Here is a 27,527-nt window from a genome sequence, read left to right on the forward strand (position 1 = left end):
AATAATATTGGTAAAGTCCTTGTACATATGGCAAGGAAAAATGTTTTATGTTCTGATGTTTCGTTTCTGTTTTGCTTTCTAATTGATTGTAAAATCTAAACATCTTAAGCCAAACTTATTATCACTGATCTTTTTTGTGACATAGGATGACACGAATTGAAGTTCAAATATCTTGAGGACCAAGTTGGTTTCCTATACCATGCTATTCTTATGTTTTCGATAATTTTATATAATTGACATCAAGAAATAATACATTATGTTACTAGGAGTAGAAGGCTATCATTATCGCTAAGTCCAGATTCTTGCACTGTCGAGGCTGTGCAAACATATAACGGGTCTTATGCTCCGAGTGACATATACTATTTTTCCTTCTAACTTGAAAATAATACATTAAAATTCTTCTACAGACTTATTTTCAATACACCTTTCAAAAATTACTAACATCAAATTGAACGACAATTCCTGCCTACTTGGTTCCAACCCCCATAATAAGACGTTGCTATTGTTTCTCATAATTTTGTTACTAGTACAATAATGAGCGTTCATTATTTTACTAGCATCTGGTATATATGATTTCAAATTTCAAATGCAGCTTTCGATGAGTCTCCAAACAAGCGCCATCCACAACTAATATGCTTGATATCGAGTTACTGCATTGAACCATTGATATCAGTATGGGTACGGAATGCAATATCCATATTGAACAGTCTGGTTGAATTGGCATTTCTATTTGTGACCTTCGTTTCTTCGGTAAAGAAGCTCCACTCCTTGAAATGGAAACATTCCTCAATGGACATCTTCTGGTGACATCTTCACTTCCAAGTAGTCGGCGAAATGTGAATTAAATTATTAGGTCTCATATGAGGTATGCTCATTGATTAGGAAACATAATATCTATTTACACTTATAGTTTCGAATTCCATTATTCGAGATGTTGGCTTGCTATTCTTGCTATAAGGAGAAAACAATTACTTTCCTGGAATCCCTAATGGCTTGCAATTACAGGGAGAGGGTCGTAACCACTGAATAGTTTCAAAGATGATATCATTTCTCGTTTGTGAACTTCCTTTCTTTCAATTTCCATACATTTTGTCGTTTTGATTTATCATTGATGCTTTTATTGATATTACATTCCCTTGTTATGCCTGTCACTACAAATTAAAAAATACCTGGTCCTTCTTTCGCCATTACCCTTCCAATAGAATCGTATCAACTTATGGGATACCTGCAGGTTCTCCATCTCCGTTATAATTGTCCTCATTTTCAGACTGTCGAATGCTCGTTTGAAGTTGATTTATAGTCCTTGTCTAATATATATTTGATACTCCCCTATTTTTGGTTCCACTACCTTTTTCAGTCGTTCATTTATTATTGTGTTGATTCAACTAATAACTTTATAATTACTACCTACAATTACAATCTAGTAAACTATTCTTTCGGTATCGTTTCTGTTTCACATACTCTTTGTACGATCAGGGTCTGCAATATTATTGATATCAATTTTGAATTTTCTTCTATAAAAATCTTTAAAGTTTGTGTTCAACATTTTTTTCGTATTCAATCGAAATCTGCAAATCGTAAAGAAGTACCCCAATTTAACATACGACTCATGCAGATTGCAAATAGTGCATTTATGTCCAGCTCTTCTGAGGCATTCCAGTATATTAAATTTCTCTATTTTTGCTCACACTATGAATATATCACCATTATGAATATCATCAATGTTGGCCACAATAAAATTAATTATTAATATTAGATGCAAATATTCGTTCATTTGGCAATTACTATGCAACTTGCGTTCTTGCTTCTTATTTTGAAATGTATCATTTTTCTTCACTTAAAGTGGTTATTAATCAATTATAGTGTGAAAATTCTCTGACGTTATCTAAGTCTAATAAGCAATCAAAATATTTGTGCAGGATAGAAAGGTAACGGTTACGTATTATGATGAAGAGTGGAACGTGAGCAGTGGAAATGCATTTTTAGCTAGAGGTCAACGAAATTTTACAAAAAAATGACTCTACTTTTGAAAAAAAAGAGACAGTTTTTTTTAATTTGATTTCATTCATAAATTTGATAATTTGGATAATATTGTATGAGCAACAATGTATAAGTCAATGGATAAGTCTAAGAAGAAAACAGTAGAAAAAGATAGAAGTGCTGGAGCAGGGAATAGACAAAAGGATGTATAAGATAAGTATACAGGAGCATAGTAATCCAGTAGGAAATTTGGATATGAATAAACAGTTCGAAGTAATATAATATGAGTATTTTGGGAGTGGACAGTAATGACGATATAAATAATTAGTAAGATATGTGCTATGTAAGAGTATATTCAGAACGGAAATGAAGGGATAAGATGATACTTAGGAGATGATTTTGAAATAACGAAACATGATATTATTGGAGTATATGATACATCTGAAAAAAAAGAAGAAGGTGCAAAGATGATGAAAAAAAAATGATACAACAAAATAATACAGTTATGAGAAAACTAATAAAACAAAACATGAAAAAGAAATCAATAGGATATATCAAGGAAACAAGAGAATATGAGATAAGTGTGAATAATATAGGAAAAAATGGAGGAACAATTATAACACAGAAGATATACCGAGACAACAAATAAAATTTAAATAGAATTGATTAAATAAAAATTCACCGATCACGACAATTTTTTAGAGAAAATCAATCAAATTTATCCGTCATACATGATATTCCGAAGGAAAGAGCCTAGAACCGAACTCCATTTCCTGTGATTGTACCCCATTGCATCTGACATGTGGAGGCCAATAAAAATTATTTGTTCTTAAATGCTTCCAAATTCATTAGCAATGAATAGATATAAACAGCTTTACCTTAAATTTACACACAGAAAATTCAAACCCATCTATCTTTTTTCAACTGAAGGGCTTCTTTGAAAGTTTTATCCACAAACTATTGACTCGTCAGCTTGAACGTTATTTATCTGCAATCTTAACATCCAACTTGTTTGACATTTCAAACATTCTGCAATTTATCAGTATTCAGATATAGTCCGGTATTAAAAAAAATATCTGAAAATAAATTCATAATGTAATGCCGGTATAATTTGTATGTTTCACAATTATGGATTCCTAATTGTAAATTTAACTAATGTTACTTTTACGATTGGTATTCAAAACTAAAACTGGTAATTACCAATATTTATTATGAATTTTATTATTACAATCCAGAGCTGACTAGTGATTTAAAATTTGTTGTAGTATTGTTTACGATAACAGTATTACTATAATAATAATGTGTGTGTTGAGATTATTGCATTAAATTTAAAAATTCAATCAGTACAGCAATATCACCAATTCAATCATCAAAAACAAATAAACTAACGATCTTACTTAATTGTTTCATTCAAAATTTCAGTATAAGAGCATGGTAAAACATTAACACCAACTTCTTGTTAACACTTAATAGTTCGACTGCAATATTTGAACATATGTTGTATTACTGGAAAACGGCTATTAGAAACCCATTTAAATAATGAATTGAAGTTATTTCTGAAACATCAGCAACAAAAGTTCGAACTGTCAAACTACCTCGAATAAACACAAGTGTTTAGCTACCACGGGCAACGGTTCTACAAACCATTATTTCATTAAACTTTATGCACATATATTTCAATAGGAAAATGAAAAATCGATCTCCACACCGCATCAGTCTGTCCTTGTGCCTATTTTGTTGGTGTTATGTATCAGTTGAATTTTTGGTTTCTTTTCCGCATATAATACACATTCAATGCTGTTTTATTTATTTCACCATTACGTTGACTTCTTGATCTATTTTATAAATATTAAGATGTCTATCCTATGTGAACACATAATTCATACAAAGAACATTGTGCCCTTCACCACTTTTATTCTAATATAATTCTTGGAAAATCGTTCGACGTATGATTGGAAAGATTATTAGGATCTATATGGTTTCTCAATTAATTATGTCTGTTAATAGTTTTGAATATGTTATTGATAATTTTTTTGAGTATTCCTTTAACGCAGATTTATTAATATTTGTGCGACTGAACACCTATCTTTTTTGAGATAGTAGTTTGATTTCAAGCCTAAAGCGGTTTAGCTTTGTATTGGTGCATTTTTCCTTAAAACGCTGGTATCAAGAAGACTCAGTAACTACCATTACAAGCAATGTGACGTGATTTGATTTTCAGTGACATCTGTTTAAAAACCATAAGAATTGATACGCGTATTGCATACGTAAGAATTTTCATATCAAAATCACTCTTGTTTGAATTGACGTCGATTCACTCGAAGTAGCGTTCCTTACCACTCGTACCGACGTCAGTATCGACTGTAAACACACGCTGATTCCACCGGTATGTGACCATCCGAGAAATGTCTTCTTAAATAGTTGCGCAAAATGATACCTATATTTCTCACCCATGAACAAATGTGCGAAAAGTGATCTGCAAATGTTTTTTGCTTCTTTCATAACGACGACAGAAACTGAAATAATCAAATATACACTAGCGATGAGGTTTGGATTGACTATGACCACAAGACCCATACATAGAGTAAACAGCAAAAAAAAGTGGAGATATCCAAGTTGAGATTGGAGGTACTGTGATTGTGTTTCGGTCAACCAAACAGTAAGCACCCTGAAGCCAGAGATGGCACACATTTTCCATGTGTCACTCGCCAATATACACAGGAACTTTCACCTCAACAATGCACCGGCCCAGCTCTTCTAACAGAATAGTATTTATGAATTAGAATATGGTTATAATAATTCCTATGTAGAGATAAAGGAGCTCGCAAAATTACGCAGATTACATTCCGACTTGAATAAAAAGTGAAATTTTTGCCAAAGATTGAAATACAGACTAGATCCGATGCTGGTAAAATCTCCACATATATTAAGGGAGGGAACAAGTACTAAAGACAAAATATTCATATTGAGCTAAACAGGAAAATTAATTCTACACAATTCAGAACAAAACGTAAACTCTGACGAGGATTTATTCTAAATATATAACGTTACCATATTAGAATTCTTATTCAACGATATGTTACGGATTGCCTACATATATAACAAGAGGAACAAAAAAAATAATATGGAAATCAACAGTAAAAAAGTGAAATTATACATCGGGGAGCAAGAACTACTTCACTTTTTCTAAATATATAAGAAGGGAACCGAAGAAAAAACTGAATGAGAAACGTGGTAGCGGATCCATGAATGAAACCCATATACAGATCAATGCAATGCAGCTAAGCTGGTCAAACCAAATACTTATGGTGCAAATGAAGTCATAAAGAAAGAGGTCTCCAGTGAATACAGGTTACTTGTAGTACAGAATAGAATGAGCATAACGTGGAGTATAATATGAATAATTGTGAAAAATATTAATTTGAAATTTATAACCAGCATTTATTTATAACCATTTATAACCATTTATAATAGCATTGTATTGATCCGTCTTGCTTTTTCTGTCATCCACACTTATCTTTGTGTGGCATAGGTATCTCAGTTTTTTGTAGGACTGGCGTCTATCTTTTATATCATTTTATTGTGTGCGGACGTCTTTCTCTGTTTTTTCTTTCCGCATAGCTTCCATATTAGCCCAAAGTTCTGATATTCTGAGTTTTTAACACAGACTGTATTCTCTCCTTTTGCTTAACAATTTCCCCCTTCTGTCTCCTATTTTCTTCTCCCTGTTTTTTTAACAAAATTCTTTTATGGGAAAATATTTTCATTCATAATTACATAAAAGGCTATTTCTAGGCACATGTACTTGAAAAAGGAGAAAGTTTTGTCAGCGTTTCACCTGCGGTCACTTTTACTGCATTTAACAAACTTGTTCACTCGTCGGAGTTAACTGGTCTTCTATTGATATCTATCCTATAATAGATGATAACAGTAAAGTTTTTAACAAAAAATTCACTCAATAAGTAACGGGTTTTAAATAAATGGAATAATATATATTGAATTTGTATTTTTCGTTCTGTAATCGAAGGGTCATTGACTGATATGATGGCGAAGCAAGGAAGGGTTGCATTTTATATGTTTCGATACTTAACATCACAGACTTCTCCGCAGGCTTCTGTGATGGCGTTCAAATTTGAAAATGTAAACTGGAAATTGCTTCAAATTATTGCTACAGTCTGTCAAATTATAAAACACTAATAACAAAACGGATAATGAACAGAGTTCGGATATGTGTAGATTCTAATTATCATCTAAATGGATAAAGTAATTGAGACATAGTTATGTTTATGGTATAAGTAAAATATTCACTATTCCACACTAAGCAGTGAATCCATTTTATGATGATAAGTAATCCAACAAAAATTAACTGTAAGAGCTGATTTTGTGAATCAATATGTATCATGTCTGCTAATTTTCCTTCCAATATAACTGTTGTTTGAAACTTTAAAAAGAAGTGATGACAATATAATTTATAATTTAACTGATTGTCGTGCTCACTTACCCAACTTTTCAGGCAACTAATAATTAATGATCCAATGAAATTTTGCAAGAAAACTCAATGAATAATCAAGTTTTTTTTTAAATCAAAATATAATATTTTTGGAAAAAACTAAGTTCAATACTTTATAGTGCCTTGTTTTATTACCATTAATATAAATAAATAAAAAGATTATGAAACGAAAACAATATGATTCTCTTCAGGTTCCATCCAACCTCGAGATAAAAATTACGACTTTAGAGCCTTGATACATGAATAACTCTCTTTAAATGCTCAGATTTGTGGAATAACAGCGTTTTTTGACACACATAATGTATGCTGTCCCAATTTAGAGAAATTTGTCATTTTGTGAAATAGCAACACTTATTTTGACGGCTATTTTTATGGGAAGTGTAGAGTTGTACATACATGCCAAACTCAAAATTTTTATTCTTTGCCAATTACAAAAATCTGTCATGCATGAAGAAATTGTATATAATATTAAAATGGTATTGGTGTATTTTTTAATAAGTCCACACATGTTTAGAAGTTTGATTATTAGCAAAGTGGTTTGCCTTTTTGGTTTTTTTTAACTGGTTAGGTAACAAGGTTTTCACGATTGATTGGTTATGGTGATAGAGCAACAAATCAAACAAAAGCTACGCATATTCTCTGAGAAGATCTCAAACTCATACTAGAAATAGAAAAGCACAAAAAACGGGCTTAGAACAAAAATAATAATGGGAAAAATCATTTAAGTAAAATTTGACTGAAATGCACATGACAGATATTTGAAAATGTATATGGAGATAGAGCTACAACACAAACGGAAGGTTACGCATATTATCAGAGAAAAAGTTCCCAGCCTCACACTTACATTGTTAGTAATAAAATACAAATTCATAAGAAATGACCTTGCAAGAAAAGTTATACTCATAGAAAAATTACATTTAGTGCAGATATTAAAGTGAATTTACTACTAGATATGAAATAAACTCGGAATATCTGAAGGTACATATTTAATGATGTCGAAATTAGTCAGTCGTCAGTTATTACGAATCCTTAATCTTCATAAATTGTATCTCCCCAAACTTATAATTCTCCAGGATTAACAGGGCTATGATCCTGATAGAATAAAGTAGTGAAGTAGACACAAGAAATATTCTGTTTTTTATGAATTTACATTATAGTTGAATGGTGAGGTCAATCGACGCAACTGTGAATTTGAACTGTCGAATTTATTCCAAATTCAAATCATGTTTTCTGAAGCGATGAAAAATTGCACAAAGATAACATAAAAACACTGTATAGATTTGAACGAAAACTGCAGATGTGATAAAAAATAATTTCAGATAATTTTTATATTAATCATAGAATATTGTAATGATTGACATTTTTTATTCGAAATTAGGTTAATGAACATTGTTATTTCCTTGTTGAATTGCTTGATGTACATGAAAAACTCGCACATAATCTTTTTTCTCAGTTTAGTACTTCAAATGATGATCAAAAAAGTGATTTCACCAAGACATAAGAACCAAAAAACAAGATACATAAGTCGCTGGTATCCCATCAGTATCAGTATCAGTAATATTCAAGATATTACTGCTGGTTTTTGTTCTATTACCTAGTCATGGTATTCCCGAGAGATATTCGTTTTTAATTACTTTGATGATGAACACATGCAACAGGAATGTATGATTTCGTATTAACTAGAAAAAATAGAAAAAATAGAAAAAAATAATTTTGGTGCGACAACAGCACAAAAAATAAATTCAAAAATTGGATTCAAAAATCGAGGCTCCAATCACAAATATTCCTCATAGAAGTAAAAAATGGAAAACTAAGATAAAATTTGGGCATTCTAAAAGATTGGTAAACCTAAACTTATTCCTTGTTCCACTAATGAAAATGTGGAATTGTCTGTCTCCCTAACCATTATATTTTATTATATTATATTATATATATACTTTATTTTCAAATATCTGGTAGTCTTAGTAACTAGCTCGTGAAGAGCTACATATAGTGTCACTCTTTTATTATAATTTCTGGATTAGCCATAAGAATTACATAGAATTACTTGATATGTTATTTTGTTCAGAACAAAACCTGTCCTCTCATTCAATTCGTCAATAAATTGATTGAATATTTTGGATAATTCGAAACTAATTAGAAATATTGTAGACAAATTAAGAAACAGAGATAATGTGTTTCGCTGGATTATTAATATATAAATATAACCTTTATTCATTTTTAAACTCAAAACTCTATCGGAAATTCAAAATCCTACTTGAAAATATAATGAATTTGATCTAGTTTTTCATTATTATTAAGATGATATTAGAATATAAAGAGTTGTACCGCCACTGATGATTATCCAAAATGTAAAAAACAAGCTCTACTAATTACGGTTGAAACTGACCAACAAAAAATTTATTCGAGAGCATGCGGTCCATAATTTTACTTTTTGGTTATCCTAATGTGCAAATTAAAGTAATGAATTTCCAGTTGAATAAATTTTTATGAAAACCCAAGTTTTGAAGTACAAAGGTGGAAGAATGTGATCCAAATTTTATAATCTAACATTTATACCCAAATTCTCACTCAGATCATCAACTCATTTTTTTATTGATTCAATGAATCTAATTCCACCGCTATATCTCATTTCTCAATGTTAACCCCGAGAAAAATATACGCGAACTGCATAAGAAAGAAAAGCATCGAAATTAATAGAGGAATAGCAACATAGGTATTAAATTGAATAATGGTAAAGGATACTGTTTCGAGTACGTGATCCATTTCAAACATTTGAGGTTAACAATGATGTTGAAATTAGTCAAAAGTACAAAAAAACAAAAACCGAACAAGTGAGACCTTATAATCAATTTTAAATTCTTGAAGATTATTAAGATATGCAAAAAATGCAGTTTTCAAATAATACGTCAAAAAATAATTAGAAAATGAAGTGGATATGAGAGAGAGAGAGAGAGAGAGAGAAAGATGCTGGAAATAATGCAATTTAGTAACGAAGTTTACATGAGAGAATAATATATAATGACCATTCATTATCAATCATTAGTGACTCATTTTATTACATCAATATTTATTGTTCTTAATTTAATAAAGTTTATTCTTTTGTGACCTTACTTCCTCGACAGACACTCTTTTTCAGGCCTCAGTTGAAATATATAAATGACTGTTAATTAGATGATGTACACCAGGTATGGGCAACCTTTGACATGCTTAGCGTGCAAAACGTTCGCGGGCCGCGTTTAAAAGTACTTAGTCCATTTTAAAGTAGTGATAATATTTTTTTGCGATAGATATTAGACATGAAATAATACGACAATGTTATTATTGTATTATGTATTTATTATTGACATGTATGTGTATATTGACAATGTGATTATTGTATTTATTAGAATAATAAAATGAAATTTTAAAAAATGGTACAACATTATAATTAAATAGTTACATTTGCAATTGTTACAAACTACAAAAGTTAAATACACTGAAATCAATGAGACACTTGAGCTTGAATTTGGGAAACTAATCCATCGATATTTGGATGATTTCCACTGATACAAAGACATAAATAATTTTCCAAATTATCGTCAGTCAGTCTTGTACGATGTGTTGATTTATTAACTTTCATCAATGAAAAGAACTGTTCGCATTTATAAGTACTGCCAAACGCAGAAATCAATCTTCTTGCGAATTTTCTAAGCTGCGGAAAATTGTCTTCTTCTAGGTATTTTTTGTAGAAATCGCACAACTCTACGTCTTCAAATTTGGATTTTAGGAGTGAGTTTTCTTGAATCTCGATTAACTTCATTTGTAAGTGTATTGGAGCATTTTGTACATTACATTTTGTAGGAGTAGCAAATAAATTGAAACATTCTTCCATGTTTTTGAAGTCGCTAAATCTGTTCGAAAATTGTTCCGACAGTAACTGAGTTCTTCAGCATATTGAGCATAAGCAATATTTTCATACGCAGAGAGCGTGTTGAAATGGTAACTGTTACCAGACTGCATCTGTGACTCCCACAAGCGTAGTTTGATCTGAAACGCTTTCAAATGGCTGTACAAATCATTTACTAACTGTCCTTGTTTTTGAAGTTTCAAATTTAAATCATTCAAATAGCCTGTAAGATCGACCAGAAATGCTAAATCACATATTCAATTTGGGTCACTCAATTCAGATAGTGGCTTATCTTTTATTTTCATAAAGTCTGCTATCTCATTTCTAAGCTCGTAAAACCGTTTCAACATTTTTCCCTTGCTCATCCATCTGACTTCACAATAATATGTTACGTCGTTACTGCTGATATTTCATCCAAAAACGTCTTGAACTGACGATGGTTAAGCCCTCGGGATCGAATAAAATTGATGGTTTTTACTACCACATTCATAACATTGTGGATCGAATGGACTTAGAACACAAGTTCTGTTGGTGGATAATGCAATGAAGGACTATCAAATCATCTTTTTGCACATTTAATTCTGTTGCTTTTTCATTCAAAATTCCTATGAAACCTTTTCGTAAGCCGACCATAGAAGGTGCACAATCAGTGCATACTCCAATTAATTTTGACCATGGCAGGCCAAAACTTGTGAATACCTTTTGAACTTCATTAAAAATATCCTCTCCTGTAGTGGTTGCTTTTAGCGGCTGTAAAGCTAGCAATTCCTCAGTAACAGTGAACTTCTTATCAATACCTCGAATAAATTGTAGCCAGTTGAGCTGTGTCAGACAAATCGGTGCTCTCGTCTAATGCTATGGAAAATGATTCAAAACCAGCCATACGGTCAGTCAATGTTGTTTTTATTTCATTAGCCATCATTTCTATACGTCGAACAACAGTTCGTCTTGACAAACTAATTTTTTCAAATTCATTTTTCTTTTCAGGACACAAAACACCGCAAATTTCTAACATACACTCCTTGATAAATTCTCCTTCGGCAAATGGTTTTAATGCATTTGCCAATTTTGAGCTAACTATAAAACTAGCTTTCACAACATTATTAAGTTGTGTTCTTTGTTTATGAAACATTTGTTGCTGTTTTTCAATATTTGCTCTAAGCTTCTGGATTTTGTCTGTTCTTAATTGTCCTGTCAGTGAGTGCTGTGTAGCATGCTTAGTTGAGTAATGCCTCTTTATATTGAATTCTTTCATTACTGAAATGGATTCATTACAAAGCAAACAAATAGGCTTACCATTGTGCAAGATAAAAAAGAATTCTTCAGTCCATTTTTCTTGAAACTGGCGACCCTCTGTATCTACTTTTCGTTTCATTCCACCAGACATCATTTTTTTTTTACTTTTCGTTCAATAAACTTAATAAACTATAGTTAGTAAACACTCAAGATGCACACAAATTCACAAAGCAAGTTGACGGCTCTAGCCGTTCGCTAGGATATCGCTTGTCTGAGTTATCACCTCGGTACCTCAAATAGAACTGAACTAACTTAAGGGCCATCCACCCGCTTATATAGACAAAATGAAGGAATAATCTGGAATAAACTAGTTTAGAATAATCGATAAGCAATAAATAAAATCTTTTGATGTGTAGCCCGTGAGGCGGCAAACTTCAAAGAATTTGATCGAGCAAGCCGAGTGGCGGTGATTATCAAAGAGTGAGGCGGCAAACATCGAAGGTTTTGATGTTTGCCGCCTCACCGTCACTCCCGTGAGTAAACTAAGGAAACACAAGGAAACTTGTGTAGGCTATGGGATTCATTAGTCTACATTTTTATAGTCTATTCATATCATATCCGGTGCCGGATAAGATAAAAAGCACAAACAAGTGTTTTCTTTTGAAGATATGTACTAGTATAAGTATATGTACTAGTACTAAGTATAAGTACTTAGTTTAGTGTAATATTTTTTTAATTGGGTTTTTCCAAAAGGTCTCGCGGGCCGGATCATATCTTACACGGGGCCGGATCCGGCCCGCGGGCCGGTGGTTGCCCATAGTGAATATAAAAAAATGGTAAAAATGATAACACCTTATGAAATGAAATAATAAATTCGTGCGTACAGGAATATTCAGATATTTGAAGAAAAACTAAGAGGCCGAATGGCACGTTACACTTTTCATTATTTTTATTCCATTTCTTGGTAATACACCGAAAAGATATATATTCTTCATAAATTTTTGGAAACTGATATTGTTTCGTTTCAGTAGTTCTAAATAGAGCTTTGTGCAGGCTATTGTGATAATTTAAGCAATTTATCTGCAACTTTATGTGAAAATTGAGTGGTCCGATAATGAAATATAAAGTTTACACTTATATATTCGATTACGTTGTTGTCAATAACTTGTACAAATAAATCTAAATAAAGTACTATGGAGCGTTGTGTCTTAACCATTTGGGCTGTGATTTTATCAATGATTTCAACGGAAATATCAATTATACATGCGTTTTTGGTCAGGTGTGTGAATTTCTTGTATACCACCTTAGGAAATTGACGAGTCATTTGTCGAATCTTTGGAATCACGATAAAATAAATATTTTCAAATAATTTTAATTGATAATGATAAAAACTAATTTAAAAATTTAAGTGATAGATAAAAAACTATAAAAGTGTTGCGTAGAATAATCAATTGAGAGAAATTGGAAAATTACTACAGAATAATATCAAGCATATATTCATACACCAAGGACAAGGATAACATTAAATTTCAATAGGTTATGTCGTTATGAGTGTAGTTGAATATTCATTGGCTAGAACATAAATGACAGTGACACGAAGTTTATTTGAATCAGTTTTCTTATTAATGCATTGGTCATTTTGGGCAATATATGTTGTTTCTAAAAATAAACGTTTTTGTAGTTTTTTTCAGTTGTCAAAACTTCGTCAGATTAATAGTGTCCTTCTTGTTAGACATGAGTCGCTAATGAACATCTATCAAGACATAATCTGCTATCACTCTTGTGAGAAGTTATTCGACTGATCAGTGACCTTTTCGACTGACCAATGTACTTTTTCTCACTCTCACAATTAAAACAAGGTATTTTATATACTATTTTGAGTAATTCATTGATTGGTGTTTTATCTTCTATTCTAGTGAGAATAAATTGAATACTAAGGGTTTGACTGTAACTGTTTTTTTACATGGTAAAGTTGTATAAATAGGTGAGCTAGATTTCTCGGAATTGACGTTTGAATATGATATTTATTCAATGTTAAAGTCAATGTTACATGGGTTATACAGTTAGCTGTTAAAAATTTGAAATAACGGTTCAAAGATTTAGATGCTTCCTACTACAATGTCGCAAAAACATTTTCCCACCTCTCTGCAGAACAATATCAAGCATATAGAAAAAATACTCATAGGCCAAGAACTAGAGACCAACAATAGTTTTACATCTATTGTTTATAATCAAAAAACAATAATCAAACTTAAAAATAATCTGTCAAAATTTGAAAACCAAATAATCGATAAAACAAATGAAATCACTTCTGGAAACTTCTCTCATAAAAATAACAATTATCAACAAATCTTTGGAACAACAATGGAGTCTTCAATATCGCCTATATTAGCAGATGTAATAGATTATATTTTGGACTTTATAATATCTGTTTAACCATTCAAATTATTCTACATTAAGAATTATGTAGACGATATAATTTCATTCCTTCAGTGTAATGAAATTAATAATTTACTATTCCACTTCTATAGTTTCATTCTCCATATACAATTCATTACAGGAAAGGAGAATACTGAAAAATCGTTACCTTTTCTTCATACTTAATCCATTAAAAACGAATATAATTACATTTTTGCTGACTGGTATAGGAAACTAATAATTTTTGGAAAATATATCAACAACAAGTCTTTAGATTACCAATGGAGTCTTCAATATCAATATATTGTCATTTGGCTCCTAGGAAGAGATTCCTTCCTGCTCCATCTGAATGGCATACATCCTTGTATACAGACCACGATGGAGCTGGGGGAGGAACTATCTCTGCCGTTCCTTGATGTTAAAAAATTTTCTCCAGCAGATTCGTCCTCGTCGGAATCAGATTCCGATTTAGATTAAAATAAAAATTCATCCGCCCTTATATCCCACTAAACCACCTTTTTTGAACACAAAGAATTTATTCAAGAAAGGACCTTGTGTTGTTTATTAAGATTATTATTTTTATTATTATTATTATTATTTACATCGTTTTGTATGAATTTACTTTATAACCTTTGATACGTATTTGAATAAAACATATAGCACCACATTTCTTTCTTAGATATTACTTTACATTTTTATTTCATATACCATAAATTTGAAAAACCGTCTAGCTATTTGAGGTTAGGGAAAACAAAATAACGATTAAAATAATAATTATATATATTTATAGATACTTTTAAAAAAATCAAGGCAACGTGTGAAATATGTAGGTATAACATTTAGTAGTTAACTAAGTGAACGAAGATTTTAATGTTCGAATGCTATGCAATTGATAAATAAAAGTATTATTTATATGATATGTTATTAAAATAAAGTATTTAAAATTCAAATAAAAATTCTAGTTTGAAAAAAGCATTTAAAATTCAATCTAAATTTGCCACAGGATACCTTTTAGTGTTGTGTATGGTGTGATTCAGGCTTACAATTTCTCTCTCATGCACTATGCACGTGATTACTCTCTGCAATCAGCGGCCAGATTATAGAGATGTAGTAGGATACTACTAATGTTATATTTGATAGAATTATTTTTATTTTTGGTTGATATTGAGTTTGGAACATTTTCTCTCTCTGCTTAGAAAGATGTTTTGTAAGAGGAATTATCACATCATGATTCGCATATGTTGATGAAGGGATGTATTTTGAAATAGAGTTATTGATTAGTTCTCTAAGAAATGTTTGATTGTATACCTCCTGTAACTATTTTCAATAGATGATAACAATTTATGTTAACTTTCTTCAGAGTGACTCTTTATGGCGAACGGTTTCCTTGGAATTTACAATGAACAAAATTTCTACATGTCTCCTAAACCATGAATTTGATCGAGTTGATCAGAGAGTACCATTTTGTTGAAAATTTGATTAAAACATTCATTTATACTATCTTTAGATTGTACAGGTAGTCCCTGTAAAAGTTCCGAATTGTTCAACAATGGCCTTAAGCCATCTTTGACCTTCAGATAGTGGTGTAGATTTATTTTGTAAAACATACAATAGGGACACATATAATCATCCATTAAAAATTCATTAGGTTCGAATGTATGATTTAGAAAATATACTTAAATATAAGTTCTGATTGTGCAACTTGAAAGGTCTATACTTATCCCGAATTATTTGGTTGCCGTGAAAGGAAGATATTTTCTTTTAAACCAATATGTTATATTATATTATTTAATTTTTCGTATTGAATACACCTACTCCTGCTTCTACAGATATACCAGTACATGAGGTTATTAGTATATGATATGATTTTGAACAATAATAGAAAAATTAATGACTGAATTACCTGTTTAATTTCCAGGTAATGAACAAAAGAGGAGTTGAGCAAGCCGGTAAGAATGCGACCCACACAAATATGATGTATACTACGTCGAAATATCCCATATTTTCATAAGTCTCAACTATCGCTAACCTAGCAATTTTCATAACCATCAAAGGACAAAGAGAAATTCCGTAAAGCACTACGATGGTAACCAGAAATTTCTGAGTTCTTCTCTCTTTGATTACGTTTAGATCTGGCTCTCGGAATTCATAAAGTGTTCTAGCTGTGTCGAGATCTCGGAAGCTTCCACGGCTATATTGACTTGATCGATCGTAGTCTGTTCTAATGCTTCTGAAAATGAATATAAAATATAAGTGAAATTAGTTACTTTATCTCTTATGAATGAATTTAAACACTCGGTGGAGGAATCTTATCTACAAAACTCTTTTGTAGGAATTCCTTCTTATCAAATACATTTGTAAAGTTTGTTTGTAAACATTTTATTTCGGGTTTCTTCCAAATTTACATGCATATAATATCGTAGGGAATATATAAAATCGCTAAAATTGTTATTTATTGTTTTAGGATCAATTAAAGGAAAAAATTTCTTCTATTATTTATTCATTATATCATTAAATTCATAAACACTGTCTCCTATGTTCTTAACACACTTAAACACTTAACCCTACACTTAACTAACTTATAATAATCAACTCATCACTAACATAACTAACTTATATAATTTATTCAAATTCTTCAGTAACTTTTGTATCTCGTTCCATTCACTATGACTATTTATTATAAACTCGAAAGGTTAGAAAATTAAAGCAAAAAAAAACAAATAAAAACCTTCCTGAAAATTAGTTCAGAAGAAATAATGTTAATAAATCTCCTGCTATCATAAGAACTTACATAAAAAACATCCATTATAAGCCAACAGGGCCAGCTATATGTCGGGAACGAGTTTGTAACATTACGCCTTCCTTAGATGGAAGTTCCTCCTGGATAGCAGAGATTGGATGTTTAAATCTGAAATATGCGCATTATTGTTAGATGATCCTTGACTGCCAAAAAACAATTTGTGCTAGGACCGAAAAGCCAACACCTTCTCTGGATCACCGTACCCAGCAGACTGTACCCGAAGCAACAAAACCGAAGCGAATGAAGTCGTAGTTTCTTGAAACTACAGTGGTCAACGAAGAATGGTAACCCACAAGGATCAAAGAAGATCAAGAGAATGATCCTCACCTCATGGAAGGAAGAAAATCGGTGACCTACCAGTGAAAAAGATTTTCACCGGCACTAAAATCAAATTGTGCTCAGTGGTCCTAGTTCTGGAAGGAGGCCTTTTAAAAAAAATCCTGGGGAATGATGATGGTTCCATGAGGAGAAGACAGCTATTTGTTCTAAAAGCGAGAGAAGCCGAGGTACTGAAGAAGTTACACTTACATCGGGAGGTCATCTGGAAGTGAAGAAAACCCTTTAGCGAGTCTTTGAAAGGTTTTATTGGATTAACAGCTCCAAGAAATGTACAGCTTGCGCTACGAGTAATGGACCACATCATAAGAGAAAGGCACCTATAAAAAATGCTGTGAAATGCTGTATGCTTTTTAGGAAAAATTCACCTCATTTTCAGTACTTCGTGAAAACGGTACCCTGTTCGCGAAATGAGTTCTTAGGCCGTCCATGTCCAGCTACAATGGAATTTCAAAATTCGGCGAATTCGTGCGACTTCTTTAATCTTTTTTTAGAAATGGTATTGATGAGCTTTTAGAAGGCGGTTTATTACAGTATTTATTTTGAATCATTTCTAGGAAAGTCCATCCCTACTATTTCTTGTGTTTCTTTTTGTTCTGGAACTTTGTGGTGTATAAATAAGTTTATGTAGCGCAGTAAGTTTTGAATAGTGGAAAAACGAATTAGTGAATGTAATCGCAACAATTATTCGACTTATATTTATAAATAAATTAATATAAATTAAGGACGTAAGAGACAGTATTTATTTGTTCACTCCACGGATAGAAAGAGTATAAATAAATACGAAAAATGTTACAGTATTTTACGAAGTCAGGCGCTATATGAAATTCCAATCTAAAACGATTATCAACCCCATAATTGTGTTTCCATAATACTTTCCATATGAAATATAATGCAGAGTGGACGTATGCCATTAGTCTGGTTTCTTTTCCCAGTATATACAATGAATGAGATGACGATTTGATCATTTGATTACATTTTAATTAGAAAAATGTTGTGTTCATCTGTATTAATAAAGAACTCAAAAGAAAGAAGTTTTGTTCAATGTATTTGTTTATACACTTATAAACTAGAAGATTTGAGCTCCTCATTTAATGTGCCTACATAATCCCTATTTAATGCTGAAGCATCTCTGCTCCTTTACAATAGACGCCTTTGTGGTTTCGTGTATTAGATATCACTGATAAACAACTTTGTTGAGTAGAGTATAATGGCTTAAGAATTTATGTAAATTCGTTATATATACCTGAATCTAGAACATTGTAACTTGTACTAATGTGACTGAACATAAAAACTAAATATTATACAAAAGAAGCATGGTCTGGTTATCTGGTAATATATCTTAATTATAACTCATGCCATCCCAAATCACAGAAAAACAGCGTCGTTAATCCTATAATAGATATAGCATTAAAATTAATTTTTTCAGGATATCACCAAGAAGTAATAAAAAAACTCAAATATTCTTTGAAGAATAATCAATATCCAAAAAATCAAATTAATAGAATCATCCGACAACGTACATATAAATTACAAAATGTGAACAATATAAATCCAATTATACAAATAAATTCAAGTTAAAAAAAAGATACATATATAGCACTCCTCTATATATACCAACTATCAGAAAAATTGAAATACATTTTATCGAAACATCATTATAAGTGATAGATCACACAACACATTATCACCACTATTCACTACACTAAAAAACAAAACTAAAGACACTAAGAAATCAAATATTATATATTCCATACCATGTCTGAATTGTCCTAAAAATTATATAGGAATGACTACACAATATTTGGATGAATGAATGGTCACAAATACACCAAAAATGCATCGACTGCTCTACATAAACATGAAAAAAATGTACATCATGAATTTGATTTTAAAAAACGAAAATCTTAACTCAAGACACGTACTACCATACTATTAATCAAAGAAATGATACACATAAAACAAGATAAATATTCTGTGAATGATAGACAAGATATAAAAAACCTCAGCCAAATTCACCATAATTTGATCAATTAGTTCATTTCAATCTACCTGGTATAATATCGTTTCATTGAAATTTCGAAGTAAATACACTGATTCTAATACTATGTTTTTAAGATATCTACTAATATGTTTCTATCTATTCTACAAATATTTTAATCATCATATATTAATTATTCTTTAGAAAATGCTCCCAAAGAACAAGCGAAACCTTATAAATGTGATATTTCATCGAAGTTTTTTTATTATTTTATTCAAACAACCAACGAACCCAAGAAATTAGAGAGAGGAAAAAAAAAAATAAAATAAAATAAGATCATCAATAAAACGATATGAAGGAATACTACAAAAAAGGTGCATGTCATATTCAGGACTAAATTTCATGAACATGGAATCGCGTTAATCCACATTGATATAGTATTTTACTCCTTGTATGTCAGATGTTGAACTTTCAAATTACAGACTCTCTTTGTGTTTTCAATTGAAGCCATTTCAGAATGTTGACATTGTATTATTGTTATCCGATTGAGGCTAGGTCGATATGAATGTAACTGAATATTTATTAGTTCAATTGTAAATAACATCAAATTTTACAGGTTAGGTCATTAAATATATATATATATATATATATATATATATATATATATATATATATATATATATATATATATATATATATATGTATATATATATATATGCCGACCGACTAAACCCTCCCCCTCATACGTGGATTCAGCTGCTGAGAAGAGTGCTGGAACTGCCGTTAAGTATTACTTCAGCATTCCGAGCGTTGCCTTACACTTATTTTAGTCTGTGCTTACTTCTATATTCTTCTTTTGTCTTTATTATTTTCTGGATCATAACCGATACTATGTTCCATTTTTTTCCATCCTGTTACATATGGTGTGAAATATTATCTGAAGTAAGTGTTTCTCCTACACATTGTTCAACTTCAATTCGCTGTGGGTTCCATTTTGCACATACGAAAAATGTGTGTTCCGCGTCATCCATTTGGCTACAGTACGTGCATTCCGTTGTATTACTGATTTTAAACCTGTGGAAGTATGCTTCAAAACAGCCATGTCCTGTTAACATTTGACTAAGATAGTAGTTCACCTCTCCATGTTTTCTGTTTACTCACGTTCTAATATTTGGAATCAGTCTTCTAGTCCATTGTCCAGTTACTGCTTGTTCCCATTTGTCCTGCCACCGATTTAATGTTTCAGTACGTATCTTCTCATTCCTTTGTTTGCCTTTTGTTTTGTATCGTTCCTCAGCCTGCAGTTCTATAGGTATTATTTCTGAAATCACTAACAACGCGTTTGTGGAGACTGTGCGGAAAGCACTACATACTCTCAAAGCTAACTTTCTTTGCACTTTTTGGCAAATATCCCTGTATTTGGTATATTTCAGCGTTTCATACCATACGGGAGACGCATATAACAAAATCGAGTGAGTTACTGCACATAATATTTTTCGTTTACTTGCTGTAGGCCCATTTTTTTGCGGCATTATTCTACTTAGAGACAAAGCAGATGCTTCTGCTTTCTTGTAGACGATTTCAATATGTTTTTTCATTGTAGCACCTGTGTCTAGGGTTACACCCAAATATTTAATTTGCGGTTTTGTAGTGATTTCATTATTCAAGACTTCGATGGTGAGTCTTCTTGCTTCCTTTTGATCACCCAAAAGTACCGCCTCTGTTTTTTCAGGTGCAAGATCAAGTTTTTTCAAATGCATCCATTCAGCTATTCTTTGAATAGCGATGTTAGCTTCTACTACTACCTGTGTCTTTATCTTTCCTGTTACTACTACTGCAAGATCGTCAGCGTAGGCTACCAATTTTACGCTACTTGGCATATCCAGTTGCAACAAGTCGTCATAATATAAGTTCCAAAGGAGAGGGCCAAGTACCGAGCCCTGTGGAACACCGCAGGTTACTTCCATAATGGTATTACCTACAAGTAGTGTCCGGTCCGTTAGATAACTTGTGATCATGCGCATTAGGTATGGCGATATGTTTCACTTTTTCAAGCTGTCAGCTATTCCTCTCCATGGTGCGGAGTTGAATGCATTTCTTACATCTAACGTTACAAGTAAGCATATCTTACGGTTTGCCCATGCCACATGTTTTGCTTCTTTTGCGATTTCTAGAACTCTAGCTAGTGCATCCACAGTGGAAATAACTTTCTGAAACCCAAACTGAGAGTTACTAAAACCTCCTCTTGCTTCTATTTCTGCAAGTAATCTATTTTTGACGAGTTGTTCAAGAATTTTTCCCATGCAGTGGCCTGTATGACGTTTTTAAATCGTCCGTTTTTTTGGGCTTTTCTATTAGCACTAGTATCGCCACTTTCCATATTTTGGGAAATTCCCCCGCATACAGTTGTCTGTTCATCACATCGAGGCACTTTTCTGGCAGGTATTTCACTACACACTTAGTTATTTTTGGTGATAGCTTATCTGGTCCAGCCGCCTTCTTTGGTTTTATTTTATTTGCTGCCGTTACAAGTTCTTACTGTGTCCATGGTATTATATCCGTCCTCACCATGTCAATATGTGGCCAGGTGGTTATTTCATATTTTGGAAATAGTTCACTTGCTTCCTTAAGTATGATATCCTGTGAGATTTCTGTTTTCGGTCTTAGTAGAAATCTTTTTGTCACTATTTGGTAGCCTTTTCCCCAAACATCGTTTTGAACTTCCTCTATAACAGTTTTCCAGGAGTGTTTCTTCGCGTCTTTTATCATTTTTTTCAAGTAATTTCTTTTACAAAGGCATTCTTTTCTGGCCTCACTGATCTGTGATGACCACCAGTATACTGGTTTTCTCTTTCCACTATAGTTGTATGTGGGCTTAAATGTGCGTTGACAAGCCTTTTTAATAGCCGCCATGAGACCTTGAGGGTTTAGGGTGTCTTTTTCTTCTCGTATTTTATGTTTTATCTCAGATATGAAGTATTGGATTTTCTTTTCTTCTATTTTCCATCCTTTAATAATTTTTTCAGGAGCTACTTTTTGTGTTTCTAAAGACGGTATCTCAAAGAAGATGTAATTGTTATCAGACAATGTTTCTTGGTCCAGTACTTGCCAACTCCCAAACATTTTGTTTATATCATTTGAGACAAAGGTGACATCTATATGTGATGAACTGTTTCCTCGGGAAAAAGTAGGAGTATTTCCATGATTTAGTGAAACCAAATCTAGGCCTGCGGCCCATTCAGACAACATATCACCCCTTTTGTCATTTTCAATCGACCCCTATATTGCCGCCTTCGCGTTAAAATCTCCAGCTATTAAGCATTTCTTATTGCGCGTTCCAATGGCGTCTTTGAGTTGGTTCAGAATTATTCCGAATACTTCTAATGTAAGGTTAGGTGATATGTAACAACTAAAAACGACTAATTCTGTGTATTCAATCCACACGAAGCCCTTGCCTCGTCCGCTATTTAGGACACGAATATCGTTATTGGTAATGCCTATAGCTGCATCAAAATTTTCATCAACGTACCATTTTGAGTCTTTTATGAGTATTTTATTCGGTTCGCTCACTATTGAAATGTCTATATTGTTCACTATTATTGTTTGCTTTAGCAGATCGTGTGCAGTTCGCCTGCGACCTAGATTTATTTGTACAAATTTAGCCATTTCTTAGCCTGTTCCCACTATATCGCCTTTTGTGATATCTCTTCGGTATCTTGGGCAACGCATGGTGTGTGGTCTGTGACCAGATTCACTACACATTAAACAGTGAGATTTCTCAGTGCATTTATTCTTTTGGTGTCCCTCCTTTCCGCAGTTTTTGCAGCATTTGGATCGATCAGGTCCGCTACATTGCCACGTCGTGTGTCCAATACCCCAGCATTTGTAACATGTTAGCACATTAACTCTCTGCCTAACGGTGCAGCTTACAAAACCTATTCTTATATTTCCCTTATCCGTAAGTTTTTTACCAGTTTTTTTGTCAACTAGAACGGTTGCGATCTGAGTCTCTCGGAAACCAGGACGAAGATTACTGACTGAAACATAATCTGTTTCGCTTCCGGCCATAAGTGACTTCACTGCTGTTTCAATCTCTTCTTTACTTGTGACCGCGTCGATATTTCTGACGTGTAAGACCGCTCGTGGTTCCTGTCCCCCAAGTTTTCTTATCTTCCCTTCTCCGTTTATATCTTTTAATGCGTTAGCTATGTCGTCTGCTCCTCCGCTATTTCGCTCCATTGTAAGTAGCAAATCTCCGGCCTTTGTCATTCGGGCTGCCTTTACTTTATTGTTCAAGTTTCTATTATGTACTTCTTCTTTAACTGATTTCAAAAGCTCCGCATAAGAACGATTTCCTCTCTCGATATATAAAGCTTCGTCCCTTGACTCTCTTCGTTTATTTTGTTTTTTTAGTGTCATACCGTCTGAGACAAAAATTTCTACATTTAGTTTAAACTGCATCAGAGCAATTTCTACTGCTTTACATATTTCAGATAAATTCAGTTCCTTCTGAAATATTACCGTAAGTTTCTTTATATCTTTTTTCTGCGCAAGTTCGGCTATTTTTGCCGTTAAGCAATATATTTCAAAAAGCACTTCCATTGTTTCTTTGAATTCGTCTATTCCGGCTACAAATATACTCTTCGCAATTTCTTGTAGTTCATCGGTTTCATCAAAGTGTACCTTACTAGTAGACTCAATATAAGCTACTTGTTGTGGTTCTGGTTTGTTCATTAAACCCAGTCTTTTAATTTCAGGCAGGGCTTCTGCAACTTTACGAATGGCCATTGATTTTCCTGCCGTTTTTGGGTCTAGATACACTACAAGGTTATTTGAAACCGCTATCTTCTCTAGGTTATCTTGGATAACGTTTGTATGGACAAAACACTTTTCGTCCCAGGGTACCTCAACAAAGCTTTGCAAAGAGTCTTTATTTATGCCAGGAGCAGATATCTCTTGTATCTCTTGTAGCGTCATTTGTTTTTCTTGACATCCATATTATTAGTCTGCGCTTCTTTGTTCTGCTTCATTATACTAACAGTCTGTACTCCTATATCTGTGCTACTTCTAGCAGCTGGTTCTATTTTAGCCTCTTCGTTGGCGTTTTCTTTTGTCTGCTTTTTATACAAGAGGCTTGTTAGGGCTTCCTGAATTTCATATCGTCCGAATTGCTCCGTTAGGCGTAGTATTTTCGCAGATATTTCCCGAATTTCCTTCTTAGTATTGGAACTTTCATGGACAGTGCGATTTAGAGCTTTTGCTTCATCTGCTAAGTTATACGCTATGTTCAAGATTTGTGCTCCGACGTCTTGAGTAGTTTTCTTTGCTTGTTTGGTTTTAGACAAAAGGCTCAGAGTGCTCTCTTCCCTTTTTCTCTTATATTTTTGTTCTATAATCAGCGATCGATCTCCCAGTAATCCCGGTGGGCTGAGATCAGGTAAGGATAGAGTTCTCACCTTCGATGGGGGTGTCCTGTCGATCATAGAACTTTTCTCGAATGGGTTTTTCTCAGCTCTTCCAGTATCAGTATCCAGCAGCCCAGCCTGGTCGCCCTCTTGGGTTGCATAGCGGTAGTTGGCTGACGGTCGGTAAGAGCCCGCTCTCTCACTCTCTACACCGATCGGTACTAGGGTGTCCCTCCCTTGCACCGTAAACTTTGTTTCATTGGGTTGACTCATATATCATATTTTCTTTTTCTTCTTTCTTCTTTTTTTGGGAAGGCTAGAAAGAGGAAGCCCCTAGCCCTCGTAAACCTAATAGCATCGGGGAGAATGAGAAAAGGGAAATTTGAGGGTTTTTGGGAAGGATCACAACTTGGGAGTGAGATGTGAGCCTAGCTAGAGTACCTCGGGCTTGCCACGCCCGTATTCGCAGTGCGAATATATATATATATATATATATATATATATATATATATATATATATATATATATATATATGTATATATTGTTATGGTATAAATATATCCAAAATAAATTATTAAACAATAATAAGATATAAATAGAGCAATAAGTTCAGTTCTGTTATTCGGTTATTTAGAGCAGTTTATCACAATAAAATAAATAACATTCTTTATATTAAGTTTTGGCCAACACTATATTCTAAATTATTATTTAATTTTGACAAATCCTGTATATTCAAAGAATTTAATCCATAAATTGACAGATAAAAACAGGAGCACCAACTTCAAAAATTTGTGTGACATACCAACATAAATTTTAAGGTTATAAATGATAAAATATAAAAATTTTGACAACTGCAATGATAAAATTAATAACATAGGAATGAAATAAATACAACAAAGAAATTATAGAATAATATTATTCGAATAAAGTCACAATAATTTAAAAATTTAGAAATGACAATTTAGTAACTAACTTTTAAAATAAATATCATTGGTTAAAAAAAAAAGTTTGTTTAAAAAAAGGAACGAAGAAAAAAAATTTTTTTTTTGGCAAGAGAAAAAAGAGTAAAATAATTTTAATTGAAATTTAAAAAAATTAAAATCTTGATAAAAAAGGCATAAAATATTCAAAGGATTGATAATTAATAATTGTATAAGTGTAGTAATAAGAAATTAGTGAAAACAATTAAATAAAGTGAAATAAGTGAGAATACTCACAAAGGGACAATTTCCAAGACAAAGAAGTTGTGAAAAGGAAAAGAACAGGAGTGGAACTACAGCGGAGTATCTGTTTATTCTGCAAGGCCGTAACAATTTCCAATTAAAAAAAAGAAAAATTAAAAAATACAACATAACAAACACTTAAGGTACTGTTCTATTAAGTTTAAGTATTTCTTTTAGTATATAATATTTGAGTTCACATTTCCATATAATTTAGTTTTATGAATGTAATTATGAGTATGAATGAATGAATGAATGTTTGTAAAATAAAATAATTGTAATAGCTAGTTAAGAAATTGTATATTTTGAATATTTTATTCATTATAAAGAACAGACCCGGTCTTAAAACTATTATAATCTGACCTTATAACCATAACAATTTATCGCAATAAAATTTTTTAATTTGACCTCACAATATAATACCCTGAGAATAAAAAAAATAATAATAACATAATAAAATAAAGAAATTCAAATAATTATTAATGGCGCCCAAATTAAAATCTGATTTTATTTAAAATAAAATGTATAAAAATAAACATTACACACTATTAATACCATAACAATATATATATATATATATATATATATATATATATATATATATATATATATATATATATATATATATATATATAGATATATATATAAACAGAAGATTGTTTCAATTCATGAATGTGGTTAGTTAAAATGTTGGTTCTTTCGCTATAACATCATTTCTACTATTTTATCTACTACTATCGAACTATCGAACTACTTACAAATTGGTTAACTGAGATTTCTTATGTGCATCACAATGATTATTATAAAGAAGACTCTTTTGAAATCAAAGAAACTTTTAATAATATGATATTACCACCGAATTATGTATTGTAAGGATTGGATGTGATATTCCTATTGAGTAATGTTCACTTAAATGTATGCCTCACAGCTCTACAACATAAATGGAGCGATATAACTAGAAATTGCAAACTTAATAAAGAAACTCTACAATACATATTTCTCTTATAATAATAAAAGTTACCAATAAATTTTTGGAACACCAATGGGGTTTTCAATATCCTCTATATTAGCATATTATGTAATGGATTATATCTTGGACTTGTAATAACTGTTTTACCATTCAAATTATTCTTTATTAAAAAGTATGCAGAAGTGTATCGATCTTAATGGAGGATATTATGAAAAACAAAAAAGCCGTATTCAATTATAAATATTTGTTTCTATTTGTCTATATCAAAACTTGAGTAGCAGCCCTCATGTACCTGTGTTACGTGTCAATTTGAATTATCTGTTTTACCCCTCAAATTATTGTTCATTGAAAAGTATGTAGATGATAAAATTTTATCCGTTCCATATAAATTAATTGAATATTCATTATTTTACTTCAATAGTTTCGATCCCCATATACAATTTATTATAGAAAGAGAGAATACTGGAAAATCGTTACCTTTTCTATAAACTAAATTTGAAAGAAACGAAGATAATAAAATTTTAATTGACTGGTATAGGAAACCAATAAGTTATGGGAGATATATCAATTATCATTTATAGCACTGACGTAACACTAAAATTAATTAAATCAAACAGATGAAAAATAGAGTCCTCAAAATTTATAATAAAATTAAAATACTTTACAAACTTTTTTACGAAAACTCATATCCATCATATCTTTTGAAAAGAATTTTGTGTAATTTATTTGACATTTACACGAACATTAAATCATCACGATTTTAAAATAGTTCAACACTTAAT

The 27,527-nt window shown here is 31.9% G+C and overlaps 1 protein-coding gene across 1 annotated transcript in view; it reads right to left on the reverse strand.

The window, feature by feature from the left end:
- The window catches only part of LOC130452438 (prolactin-releasing peptide receptor), a 317,870-nt gene that overhangs the window by 9,776 nt on the left and 280,567 nt on the right, over nt 1–27,527 (reverse strand). Inside the window, exon 5 of the mRNA XM_056791721.1 lies at nt 15,937–16,263. Coding sequence (XP_056647699.1) covers nt 15,937–16,263 — 327 coding nt within the window. The remainder of the gene's footprint in view (nt 1–15,936; nt 16,264–27,527) is intronic.

This window comes from Diorhabda sublineata, chromosome 1 (assembly GCF_026230105.1).
Source record: "Diorhabda sublineata isolate icDioSubl1.1 chromosome 1, icDioSubl1.1, whole genome shotgun sequence".
Taxonomy (NCBI): Eukaryota; Metazoa; Arthropoda; class Insecta; order Coleoptera; family Chrysomelidae; genus Diorhabda; species Diorhabda sublineata.